We start from the raw sequence: 13,737 nt of genomic DNA on the forward strand, positions 1-13,737 counted from the left end.
AACTGTCTAGGGCTGCAGTGATCATCTTTAGATTAGTTTTGCTAGTTTTAAAATCATCTGAAAATAGCCATTACAATTATCTTAATATCTTAAGTGCAGTCTCTTTTTTACTCTCCCTTTCTTTTACGCTCTCAATCGCAACATGATTGAGAACAATAATAAAAATAAGTTAAAGAGCAGAACAGTGGAGCTAGATATTTAAACGTGATTCCTAAATGGTTGAAACATCGAGCTTCTGACACCCCGAGTGGTCCTGTGAATGCCAAGTTGCCCCAACCTCCTCAAAGAACAGAGATCACTAAGTTATGTATGAATTCACAAACCATGGATCCATCACAGCCACTGTTTACATTTCCATGATAGCACTATTGTGTATGATGAAGGGCTAATTGAGACCTCGATAGCGATGTGAGGAGATGTCAGTTTGTTTTTTTAACTGGTCCAATGATGTGTTTTCATTGCAGTTAAAAAAAAATAAAATACAAATTCAAGAACAAAGCTGTTAAGTACATTCAGTGTCCATTTATTTTTCTGCAGCCAGAAAAATAGAAAAAGTAAAACAAAGGACATTCATACTGCTGAAGTGTAGTTTCTCATGCTTGCACGTTTACAGTACATGTTGATCAGATACAAAGTCTCTTTGAAACGGACATATTGCCACAATATATTTACAAAAATAACATTAAAACTGCAGTCTCTTTAAACATGATACATTCATAAAAATAAAGCTTTATGTGACACGTTTCCCGAAAACGTACTATTTACAGATGGAGATGAGTCCTGTCGAGCTACAGCCGAGATAACCGAGTTGCTTTGCATGTTTGCGAGTATCATGTTTGCGAGTATCAGATTATCTGAAGCGCCAAAACAACTGAGAGTAAATGTAAAAAGAAAGTTGTTTTTTTAACATCTAAAAAGACATTTTCCACTCTTGTAATAACATTACAAAAATGCATCCTTAAGTTGCAATGACTCTAAATGACTACTGATGTAAAATAAGTGAGAACTTGCTCATAGCTCTTGGCTCGTATTTGCCTCTGACCACCTTGTGTTTGTATACCCAAATTATTTTATTAAGGAGTTTCATTTTTAGAATAAAATCTATTGAAAACACAAACTCTTGACATGGTTTGAATCACAGAAAATGAAGGATAATCCTTTTTGAATGAGAAGTACAAGGGTTGAATTTAAAAAAAACTTAAATTCTACACATTTGTATCCTTAAAGAAGCTCTAAATAATTGCACTTATTTGAGAATCAGTAAAAGAACACAAACACGCTGTCAGTTTTGAGTGGTGTGGGCAACAAAAGGCACAAATAAAGATTGGGCATCAATCCCTCCATATTGGCACAGGCAAATTGTTTTTTAAACAACAGTCAAAAATGGCCACATTGCAGATGATGTGTAGTTTTGCTACCAAACAATAAGTCGCTTCTGTGAATGTCCACCTTTCTACACCAAATACTGAGAGGTTTTCCCAGAGGTGATGACTTTCAGTACAGACTACAACATGTGATCAATCAACCGATGACAGCAGCACGATCGTCGCTACACAACCCAAAACACTGAAGCCCTAATTCATCAGAACCAGTCTTTCCTACCTCTTCCCGGCAGGTGACTGTAATGCGTGCGTGTGTGTGTGTGTGTGTGTGTGTGTGTGTGTGTGTGTGTGTGTGTGTGTGTGTGTGTGTGTGTGTATTTGTATACTGTGTGTGTGTGTGTGTGTGTATTTGTATACTGTGTGTGTGTGTGCATCTGATCAGTGTTCAAACAATCCACAAAAAGAAAAGAAAAACACTCAGAGAATCAATCCTCAGTGCAGGAACTCCACTTCATTCAGCTGTCTAGCTCTTTGGTTTCCAAGCCTCTATAGTGCATCAGTTGCAGGCGTCTCTGGGACCTTCAAACCGGCTCTGCTCAGCCTCGCGCTCCCTACCTCAACATTCAAAATCATTTACTCGCACCACGTCTCCACTCCAGCTGATGCTTCCTCCCTCTCACTCAGTCAGGTTCTCCTCCTTACAGGCATCTGCGGAGAAGAAGAAGAAAGAGTTAAGACACAAACGAGGACAAAGCATACATATTGTAGAATGGATTACTGTTATGCAATACCATTATTTTTTTTATAAAATCGAGGAAAACCCACCATTTCGTCTTCAAAACCAGCATAAATCTCTAGCTAGACATACTTTCATATCATCTATTAAACATTCTCACAATCAAGATACAACTAGCTGCAATAATGTAAATAAAAAGTAGGAGTAAGCATAATTCTGCACGCTTACAAATATAGACATCTCTGTCTAAACGGAGATTCCCATTTTCAAAAACAAGATTTATTATTCTTTTTGAAGCCCTGAACGACTGCCCTGGTAGACTTTGTTGAGACCAAGAGAGAAATTAAAGCTGACTGGTTAGTTTCACAAAATTAAAGATTGTGTTATGCTCATATATAAATGATTTAACATATACAGTAAAGCCGGGGTTGAAAAACAGTTCACCTATCCTTTAAAAGTGGAGCGTTAACGCTCGTGTGTCATGCTTCCTCCACAACATAGTACCGACCTAACGGACCAAAGTCACTACAATTAAGCAGGCATCTGTTATTTACTTTCAAGCGTATCAATACATAACATGTTCACATCAAAGTAGCGCTTGCTACTGGCAAAATGCAAATCACATCGACTGAAAGCCAAACATAAGTGAGCAGAATTTATAATACGTTGAAGCGTCTGAATGGGAACGTTTACGCCTTTACATTCAAACTCAAGCCGCGGTGGAAAATGTAACTTTGTTGCAGTTTTTGATTATAAATGGTGAACCTCAGGCTTTAAATGTAACAATAGACTCATCTTGTGGACAGAGGTTGGACAACACATCCTGCTCTCTGCTGCAGTTTACACATTCTGATATTCAAGTAAGAAACACATGAAGGAATAGTTTGGATCGGTTTTGTCCTCAGTTCATGTTGTTGAGCTTTTGCTTATTCTTACAGCCATGAAACTTCAAAGCTGTGGAGAGTAATTTCACTTAATTCTCATTCCCAACTAAATCAAAAATGTCTTGCTTTTCTCTCAATTAGGATCTTTGCTGCAATATGTCCCATAAATGAATACTAAATAATAAACTCTGAACATCCTTGGAGGATGTTAAAAATGCGGTACATGTAGAGGCAACAGAGGCGTTTGCTGAATTGATTTCCCTCCGTCTGTCCAACTATGAATTAATCAAATACAGACCAATTCCACCAAACACTATTCGCACTATTATAACGAAAGACAAATTCCCGATCAAATATATTTCAATGCACTGGTGGAAGCAGACATGGGATTTGAACCAGCAGAGGATGGCAGCCGCTTCATCCTCACACATCCACACAACACTGCGGCACACAGCAGGGCAACCAGGACGCCAGGCACCATGCCTCCTAACGGTCAAACAGGTGCGTTTCCTACCTGGGGCGGGGTTAGAGGGTGGGGTGGGGGAGAGAGCTCAGGGTCCGGGATAGAGGGGGGGTGTTGGGGCTAACAATGCTGAGCATCTATACCTGCAGGGCTGAGCACCAGGGCCTGGAGGATGTCTGACAGAGAGACGATGCCCTCGATGCTGGAGCGCTCGTCCACCACCACCAACCGATGCACCTGGCAGAAAACACAAAATGACAGATTCATTTTAAGGTTTTTTTTATATATATATATATATATATATATATATATATATGAGGTTATTCCTGGGTAACTATATGTACACGTTTTCTAAACCTTACTTCAGCTTTGACTATTCTGTCCACAATAGTCTCCATCGTTTCCATTTTATGGCACTTCATGACTCCTTCGAAGTACTGCGAGCGATGTTTCAGAGCCTGCGTCACTGTAATGTCCAGGTTGTTGTAGGTCTTCTCTGCAGCCAAGTTCTACACACAAACATGAAAATGTAATTGTACAAAGTGAGCCAATTCATCACAGAGACGTGTAGCCTCTAATAATCTGTAATTTGTCTCTTTAAAAAAACAAAACAATTGTAGAAATGTCAACTTACAATCACGTCAAACTTGGAGTAAATATCCACAACTTTGCCTGGAAGAGGACACACAGAACTCCAGTAAGTACATTTATTTACAGTTATTGTTATTACCTCCGCCAAGGAGGGTATGTTTTTGTTTTTTTGTTTCTTAATAAGTGTGTTGGTTTGTTTGTTTGTTTGTCAGCCGGATTATGGAAAAACCTACTGGCCATGAAACTTGGTGGAGAGTTGTAGTGCGGGCCAAGGAAAGACCATTCAATGATCCAAACCTCCAGGCGGATACGCACATTACATCTCAAGGAAACGGCCTTGGCAGAGGTCTGCGCTCTCCGAATGCCCTGCTACTTATACTTTGTCAACACTGGAGTTGGTGATCTTACCCGACTCATCCACCACAGGCAGGGCAGACACTCGTCTCTCCACAAAAATGTTGAGCGCTTTGATGATGGGCGTGTTCGGGTGGATGAAAGCGATGTCATGGTACGAACCAATGCCCAGCTCCCCGAGAGTCTGCTTCATGAAAGCTGGCTTTGGCATTTCACACATCTGGGGAGGACACAACAACACACACACACACACACACACACACACACACACACACACACACACACACACACACACACACACACACACACACACACACACACACACACACACACAATGAGGCAGGGGCATGTTGAGTGTGATCACTCTCGCCCCACTTCATTTAAGTAATGGCATATGTTAATTAATGTTGAGTAGAAGGCAACATGCACATCACTTGATATATATATCTCCTTTGTGATGCAGGGAATCGATCAAAAATCCAATTCCAAAGAAGAAGAAAAAAGGATATAGAAGACGGATGTCTTGAGAAAGGTCGTCTCTGTATGAATTAATCAGTGCAGAGGATATAAGCGTGTGCATGAATTTACTTTTTTCGTTGGTATATTTGATTAAAGCCCACATTGACCACTAGAGGACAGCAGACAAATGAAAGTGGGGGGATGAGATGACAACATTTCCCAGCATACGCAATCATAATGAATACATAAATTAAAATGCTATGCCAGCTAAACACTTATTCACAGACAGACTGGCAGTGGTTGTGTTGGACTCACAAAAAGCTGCAGGAACTTGAGGATCCTCTTGTGTGTGAGTATATAAAGTGCATTCCCTGTGACGGGGTCGATGACAGGCAGGCGGTGAATTTTGTTTTTGATGAGGGTGTACACAGCATCAAATAGGCTGCAACACAACAAACACATGAGCAGTTACAAGTAGCACACAAATAAATCTGCCCACATACATACAGAAATACACAAAAAAACCTGAAAGGTTCGCTATTCATAGTCCGACAGCGTACCTTGCATCAGGTGATATGTTGACCAGGGGTTTGAACGTAGCTTGAAGGTAAACCTCTGTAGCAAGGAATAAAATATTTAAGAATGTTATGTTGTGCTCATGATAAAATCTTGCATAATGCATGCCACAAGGATTATGATACTGACCTCTCCAAGTCTCAAGCTTATGTTCCTCTAATTCATATATTTGCACCTGAAATGCAAGAAATAGATGTTAGTTTAAGACAAATGAAAAACAAGAGAAATACTCATTGACGAGAAGCAAATCTCGTGCAAACATTATCGGTCAAGTGGACTCACCATTGGTGACTTATAGTATCTGTGTAGTATGATGATGAAATCTGTGATTGTCAGCATTCCTGAAATGAAAACGCACTGAATCTATAAACAACAAAGTGCACCGTGCCTGCAGGCATTGTGCGATTGGGTAGAAGAGAAAGCACTTTTAAAGGGGTGTGGTCCAAACAACACATCACTGACCCCCACCCTCTCACTTTTTCCTCATGCTGACCTGGCATTCATTATTCATCACGGGCTGACTTGCAATAAACTTTACACAGGAACAAAAACAAAAAAACACCCAGAACAACAAAGCAGATTCACCACTGGTTTGGATTTTCTCTCATACGAACATAATCTGGAGTTTTTAAGAGTCTTTATTTTGGTTACTTATTATTTCAAACCTCTCAGAACACTGGTCAATACAGAGGAGTGATTGCTGTGTTTAATGGTTTATAACAGCTGTAATGACTTCTGCTTCACAGACTGGCGCTTCGCACTCCACCAGACATGACCAGCAGAGTTTATATGCAGCCTGTCCGATGTGTTCATTCAGCATCATCGCAACAGCACAGCAAGAACAATTGGGATTTTTTTTCTAAAGCTAAAATGTAGACTAAAAATATGTCGTCTTAAAAGTCCTTTATTGTATTTTGCAGGAACAGTGAACATTTAAGTAGCTATAAAACTAATACATTATATAAAACAGCACAATACATCAAAGTCCATCAGAGTGAAATAACAACAAATATTTTAGAAACTAACAAACTTAAAATATGAATAACCATTAATGAAAACTATAGTTCTGACTGTACACTACACAACAGAGTATAAAAAAAAAAAAGGCCATAAACTCAATATGTGACTGGTTTTTAGAAATCTTACCCACAAAGCTTTGCTTCTCTGTGTCCCATAGTGGAGCAGCTCGCACACCATTGGCTACCAAGGCAAAGAACGCTTTCTTAACCTGTCAAGCAAAACAATTAGGTTATACACGATACTTAACGATTCATGATCATCTTTTCTGGAGCTGAAACACATAATCTATTTCTGGATCGATGGAAAAATAAAACAAAATCGGCAAAATTCTGATAATTAATCAATTAATTCAGCTGACAAATAGTCCCTTTTCCAAGCTTTTTAAATATGAAGATGCTTTTGTGTGTTATGATTATATGATTTAACTGTTGGTCAGACAAAACAAGACATTTTAAGGACTGTCTGAACCTGTGATGGGAATTCATTACCACTTTCTTGACATGTCATAAATTACACAATTAAGCAGGAAAAAGTCGACAAATTAATGTCTAATCAAAAATAATCTTTGGTTGCAGCCCTCATCTCCATCTGATGACTTTTTATTTTGTTTCCGTCCCATTCTCGTGAGTAGAAGAGAGACTTGTGATGTATTTTTTGATGTGATACACGGTTTGTGTTGGTTTTAGTATTTTGCTTTTAGATAAGGACTCATAACTCTGAGCTAAAGTGGATTTAGCGGTGGAAGATCTACACATCAAAGAGGCCAGACCTCTCCAGGATTACTGTTTAACAGCTTTATGACAATTTCATCAACCATCTCAAGGAAACTGCTCTGAGGCAAATACTCACGCTTATTTTACAGAACATTAACTTAGGCTGAACGTCTCTTTCGGTTCTCAAGACAATATAGCGGCTAGTCTGCAGGTAACATAAACCCAATTTTGTCACAGTACTAACTTGGAGTGCCGTGTCGAACACAACCAGCTTGGAGCTTGTGGGGACGATGTCGTAGCACTTGTGGGATTTCATGAATCGCATGTAAATATCGCTCTCAGGTTCAGCAGCTAGAAGAACAAAAAGCAGGAAAATACTTTTAGAGAGGAAGGAGAAATCTCACAGGGAATATATAATGAGCCTGGAAGAAGAAAAACACACAGAGCCTAAACAACCATTATGGGTCTGGACCACTTACAGCCACTTTACTGCTCCATCACACTGATAATTAAGATCTGCTTTAAGCACCAACAAGCACACAAACTGTGGAAAAACACTGACAGCAAAGTAGTACTGTACTTTACTGATGATGCAGTTTGACATATTACAGTATTTATTTCCCACACGTGGCATTAGGTCAATATGTTATTGATTGCTGGTCAAACACATGAGCGTTTTAAAGACATAGCTCTGGAGTCTGGGTATCAAGAATAATTTTTAAATGGTGAGTATCATCCTCACACGCTGCTAGACAATAACTTTTAACTACCATGATGAAATGCAGATATGATTGAATATCTCTTTAAAATGCAAGTAGCCTCTGCAGCATTCCACAGGTACGAGTCTTCATTTATCAAGAATGATGTGTAATATTCTCATTAAAAACACATTCATTTAGATAGAGGGGTATGTTATGATAATAAACCGGTAAAGCCAGCCACCTGTAGAGGAAGTCCCTCCAATTTGCAACACAAAGCAGATGAATCGCCGTATCTCTATGTATAGGATTAGAGCAGACGCTGCATACATAGGATCCTTTTTCTTAGGAAAACAGATGTAATATGATATCCTGATGTTATGGAGTCGCCTTTAAAATCCCATCGCTAATTGCGTTCAAAGTAAAAAATGAAAATAGGAGCACTGAATCAGCAAACATCGCAGTGAGACACTTACCTTCATCGTCGAGTTCAAGTTTCTCCAGCATGCCTTCGAATAAACCGTAGACCTATAAAGAGGAAAAGGAGGCAAAAGTGTGAAGTGAAGATCGCAGCAACACGCGGCAGTGCACGACAAAACTTTGCTGTAAATTGTGAGTGAAGCAGCAGGGTGAAGCGATGTCTCCCCAGCGGCCACAGCAGACTATTATGGTCCCATCTAGTGCGGTGCGCAAAACACCAAAAACAACCACACCACAAGGGAAAAAAACCGGAGTGCACCACTAGTGTTTTACCGATTACACAAAGCTCTTCCAGGTCTGCTAAATATACACAGGTGACGTGACATAGACATTGTGCTGTTGAGCTGCTACTTCAGTGGCACATTATTATTAGACTACACACACCCCTTAAAACTCAGAGTGGAACAGTCCTGATCCATTTGCTGCAGTAGGGGGAACCAATGTCTGCATGCTGCTCAAACTCAACAACACAGGCGTGCGATGATTAATCCATTCACAATAAATAAAGTGAATTATTTGTTATAGGTATAATCTACCAAACAACACTCACCACAGGAAAAGTCTTTCAAATACAGCATGGAGAAAAAGCAGGAAGCTCCACGCGCTGTGGACACACCCCTCCATGCAGAGCAACCTGGGTGGTTCACCATATTAGGAAATCCCTTACGTTGCTTAGCAGCAAGAAGCTGGGGATGCCTGGTCACATCCTCAGAGTACATTTCTTCTGAAAAATCGAGCAACATGGCTGATCTCTACAAAAACAACAACTCTGCGGAGCCTCGGCAGTGGCAGCAACATGAGAAAAATAACATGCAAATTGCATTTGCATCTTGCACACAACATATGCAAGTTCCCAGCATGAAACATGCTGAGTCATGCTGAGAGATGTACATATCAAAACTGCTTGTTGATGCATGATTGTCCCTTGGTCCTTAATTTGCAGGTATTCTCATAACAAGCCACTGCAGCAGTGTGAGAAAGCCTGCTCTGGGATGCTAAGCAGTCTCCAGTGTCGCCCCGCAATGGTGACACAGCGCTTCTCCTGCCAGAAATCTGCTCCTGTACTTTTATAAATCTCGCCCTGCTGCATCACATCGAGCTCGCAGCCTGCTCTGATTTTACAGCAAACTCCAGGGCAGCAGACATACGCAAATACATTAAACAAATTGCTTTTTTAATTGGATTTGGTTAAAAGTAAACTACAGCATCAGACGTTTACATACGGTCTGCCTTCCTTATGAATGATGGAGAGGGGGAAGGGGGAGCACAGAGAGACAGGCACTGACTCATTGCTCTTCAAAAACAATTATGAGTCCTTGGGTGTTAATATCAACAGCATACAAACAGTGGTGATGAAATATTGATTTACCCTCTCTGGGTAGAATCTACAAATCACTCACAGCAGACTGGTGAGTAAAAGGACCTCCGGATAATTATTCATTAAATGGTTTAAGAAGTAACTCATCCCTAGCTCTGGAAGACTGGCTGTGGTGAATCTTAAATAAAACCCACAATGAAAACCCTTGTGACAAAATCCTGAACTACATTTCTCAGCCGTTTCTACAGTAACAGTCAGCTGTGCATCCGCTTAATACGACATCTAAAATTGTTTGAGATTTTGCTTCAAATTGCAGAGACAATATTTATATTCTCAGAGTAAATACAGGCCTGTTGACAGTCAGGCCTTGAATTCAAGAGATACCACTGTCCAAGTAAACCCTTATGACGCTGAGTAAAGCAGCGCATGACTCATGGACAGACTTTATGTTGTCACAAAGGAAAAACAGTTATTAGTTTCAACATCTTGTGATCCATGCAGTCCATTTATCAGTACTTTAAAATGTGACTCAGTTTAACAGATATTGAAGTAGTGCGAAGATGCAGCTTTTTACCTGTGAATGTTGTCACATATTCAGTCTTGTTTTTGAGTAAAAGCAATACATATTTCACCTATTTCAGGAATTCACATGCATATGCTATTTCGGAGCCCTGTGGCACTTAAGACATACCGCACTCTCCTAAAGCGAGAAACAGGAGAGGTGACCTCTGAACTAGTTGTGTGCCTGTGATGTGAACTCTCTCTGGTCTATAAACAACCCCACACACTCATGTTATGTTTACGTTCCAACTGAACTGACCCGAGGCAAACAAATAACAGGAATTTCTTACTATAAAATGAATAATATTTTTTACAGTGTGACTCACTTGCGAGGTAGAGTAAGATGGCAAAGGACTCGAGGAGGGGATCGGGGGTTTAGCAGAGGGAAGGCTGAGGCGTTGTCCTGTGTCTGGAGGTGTGGAGATTGAGCGGGATAGGGATTTCGCCTCCAGGCGTTCAGGGCTAGGCCTGCTCGGCTGGGCCTCCTGGATGAACACAGGCTGGCTGGACGCCTGGGTTGGGGTGGTGGGTGGTGGGGAGAGTCCAGAGGCTGCAGAGAGATAAAAGATCCACAATAGATACCTTAACTTATCGCTCGTTCCTCTCAATGTCAGTCACTACTTTGTTTTCAGTGACACTGAAAGACCGTGCGGATTGACATAGCTCAGATGATAGGCTGAGCTGGCAAGACTGAGGTGCTACAATCGTGACTGCTGCAAATACCATCAATGCCGTCACATGCTATAACACAAAAGGAATGCATATCTGATCCATCAGGGACTGAGGGTGTTCTTGGTACTAAGAAACAACACAGATGCCAGAGACAAAGTCTCAGACAGACAGACAGGGATGCACTAGGTAAACCACCATTAGAAAGAGAAAATGCTACAAAACAAAACTATATCAATTTAAATAACAAATAGAAGCATGTTTTAGCTTTAATAGGAGTCTTCAAGTGTTTTTACTGACACTATTTACTGAATGCCGTAATTGAACAATCAGAATTGAGTGTGTGTATATATATATATATATAATATATATAGTGTGTGTATATATATATATATATATATATATATATATAATATATATAGTGTGTGTATGTATATATATATATATATATTATCTATAATATATATGTGTGTGTCTGTATCTATCTATCTATATATATCTATATCTCTATATCTAATCTATACTCTCTCTATCTCTCTCTCTCTCTCTCTCTCTCTATCTCTCTCTCTCTACTCTCTCTCTATCTATCTCTCTCTCTCTCTCTTCTATATGTGTGTGGTATGTATGTATATATATATATATATATATATATATACACACACACATATATATATATATATATATATATATATATATATACACAGTATATATATATATATACACACATACATAATTATCAAAAATGTAATTACAAAGCTATTTAAAATAATTTCATCATTTTAGAAAGAATATTGGAAAATAACTGAGGTTGCATATGTATACATAAACACAATTTGAATGTAAATGTAATAATCTCTTTTTTAAATATGTATATATATATATATATAACTATATATATATAACTAACTCAAAGCTATAATTATCCCTGTGGTACATTCCTCAATTACACTGCAGGGAATTGACAGCTGCATCACTCCTAATGAAAAATCCTTTGATGGCACTCGAAGCTCAACTCATCTGCTCTAAAAAGCAATCAATAATCATCAATAATGGATCAATATTGGAAAAGGAAACACAATGAATCATGCGGGTCGTCTTTTTCCCGTTCCTGGCATTCCTACACAATAACTATTCAGATTTCAACACAAGCAGCCGCATTAAACTCCAGTGTAGCGGTCAGCTGTCTGTGACACAGCTCCTCCTGTGGCAGTGTCAGGTTGAAGGTGTCAGTCACATGACAGCCCTCACATGCCATTTCACATCAGGCGTCACAATCTTACACAGGGTGACATGAGACACTCACGCTGTCCTGGCTAAACATATTTCTGAGGCCAGACAATGAGTGATACGGGTAATGAGGACCAAATGGTCACTTTACAAGAACTCCACCATGAGACTTCCAGTTGACTTTTATCATGCCTACTAATCCTACATGGGTGTGACAGTGAAGTCAAGAGTGTGTAAATGTCACATGAGGCCAATAGAAAATACAAGAATCAGTTTCAGGACATTCAGGAATCAGTCGTATGAAACAAACTGTTCATTATTCAAGTAATTTGAACATGAGTATAAAGTATTTCATCATTCAAAGGTTAACACGTTGTGTATGCTTCTCAATAAACCAGGACAGAATTATCCATAATGTAAAACAAATGGACTTGGATTTTAAATTCCTGTGACTTTTCTTGCCATCTTATTATACTCTTCAAAAAGAGAATTATAAAACGTCAGAAGACATTTTTCATAAAGCCACACATGTCGAGTGAATATTCTTCCTTGGTCTGTCCAAGCGCACTCCACACTACCACTTGACATTTAGTTGGCATGTACCAGTGCTCTTTGGCGTGCCCTGCTTCTACAGTGTAGCCTTCTTATTTTAGCAACGCTGTTGTGGCACATTCCACAGGAGGAGATAACAGCGGGGCTGGGAGCCCTCTCCTCAGCCTGGTTAATAGGGGGAAGCTACACACTACACAGGAAATAGGAAATGGATGCCTGGTAAGTAGTCCAGTCCATCTTAGTTTACAACATAAAAAACACTTATGCAGTACTCTATATAATACTTGAGAGATAAGCCACCTAAGAGCATACTTTGATAAGATGCACTTATGCAATGGACACAGCTTTGTCTACGTGGGGAGACAAAAGCAGCATTGATTTGCAAGGTTAAAGGAATATTTCAACCCCATTCATCTTGTGTTACCTTGAATTCGTGAAGAAACTTTGTTTTCTCACATGCCTCCACGGTGAACAAAGAATCCACAAACGGAGAAAGTAATTGATGAAATGAAGTATGCGAGACGCATTTCACCACAGAAAAAACATTTTGGAGCAAATGCCAACCATTTATCTGTGAGGATTTACTGTTTTTTGTTATACTACACCTGCAAAGATTTTGCGACTAATCCATTAGACGTTTGACAGAAAAATTATTTCCAACTATTTTGATAAAATATAAAATAGTTAAAAGTCATTTGTAATGCAAAAATGTCAGAAAATAATATTTTCAGCTTGTCAAATATGGAATTTATAGCTTTTCTCTGTTTTATTGTAATATTAAACTAGATATCATTAACATTTAAAAGACATCACCTCGGATGGACATTTTTCACTATTCTATGACATTTTATGAATAATCCAGAAAATAATTAGCAGATTAATCTATAATGAAAGTAATGGTTAGTTCCAGCCCTAAACCCCACTGAATATTCTTTGGTTTAGCACGAGATGTGTGCAGTGATTCAGACGTGTAGAGGCTGCTCGGGAGGAGTTGCAGATTAGCAGAGGCTTCTACTCACGCTTGGTTTTTATATTGCTTTTTACTGCAAGCTGTGTTAACATAACACACATAAAACCAGATCCTCCCAGAGTGGGTACCCCCTGAGGAGTCGAC

The 13,737-nt window shown here is 39.4% G+C and overlaps 1 protein-coding gene across 9 annotated transcripts in view; it reads right to left on the reverse strand.

Annotated features, from left to right (window-relative positions):
- Window positions 1-507: 507 nt before the first annotated feature.
- prkag2b (protein kinase, AMP-activated, gamma 2 non-catalytic subunit b) overlaps window positions 508-13,737 on the reverse strand; it is a 23,807-nt gene continuing 10,577 nt past the window's right edge. For 4 of the 9 annotated variants that reach the window (XM_029452742.1, XM_029452743.1, XM_029452746.1 and 1 more), the window contains 13 exons: window positions 10,502-10,725; window positions 8,293-8,344; window positions 7,363-7,469; window positions 6,532-6,613; window positions 5,668-5,726; window positions 5,515-5,560; window positions 5,370-5,424; window positions 5,125-5,251; window positions 4,405-4,570; window positions 4,040-4,077; window positions 3,768-3,914; window positions 3,549-3,642; window positions 508-2,030 (listed from right to left, as the gene is read on the reverse strand). In XM_029452742.1, the coding sequence (XP_029308602.1) occupies window positions 1,999-2,030; window positions 3,549-3,642; window positions 3,768-3,914; window positions 4,040-4,077; window positions 4,405-4,570; window positions 5,125-5,251; window positions 5,370-5,424; window positions 5,515-5,560; window positions 5,668-5,726; window positions 6,532-6,613; window positions 7,363-7,469; window positions 8,293-8,344; window positions 10,502-10,725 (1,229 nt within the window). In that variant the 3' untranslated portion in view covers window positions 508-1,998. Of the gene's footprint in view, window positions 2,031-3,456; window positions 3,684-3,713; window positions 3,915-4,039; window positions 4,078-4,404; window positions 4,571-5,124; window positions 5,252-5,369; window positions 5,425-5,514; window positions 5,561-5,667; window positions 5,727-6,531; window positions 6,614-7,362; window positions 7,470-8,292; window positions 8,345-8,569; window positions 8,646-8,680; window positions 8,822-8,846; window positions 8,934-10,501; window positions 10,726-13,737 lie in introns of those variants that run through there. The other 5 variants (XR_003833795.1, XM_029452749.1, XM_029452748.1 and 2 more) reach the window with 5 other exon arrangements.

This window comes from Cottoperca gobio, chromosome 17 (genome assembly GCF_900634415.1).
Source record: "Cottoperca gobio chromosome 17, fCotGob3.1, whole genome shotgun sequence".
Taxonomy (NCBI): domain Eukaryota; kingdom Metazoa; phylum Chordata; class Actinopteri; order Perciformes; family Bovichtidae; genus Cottoperca; species Cottoperca gobio.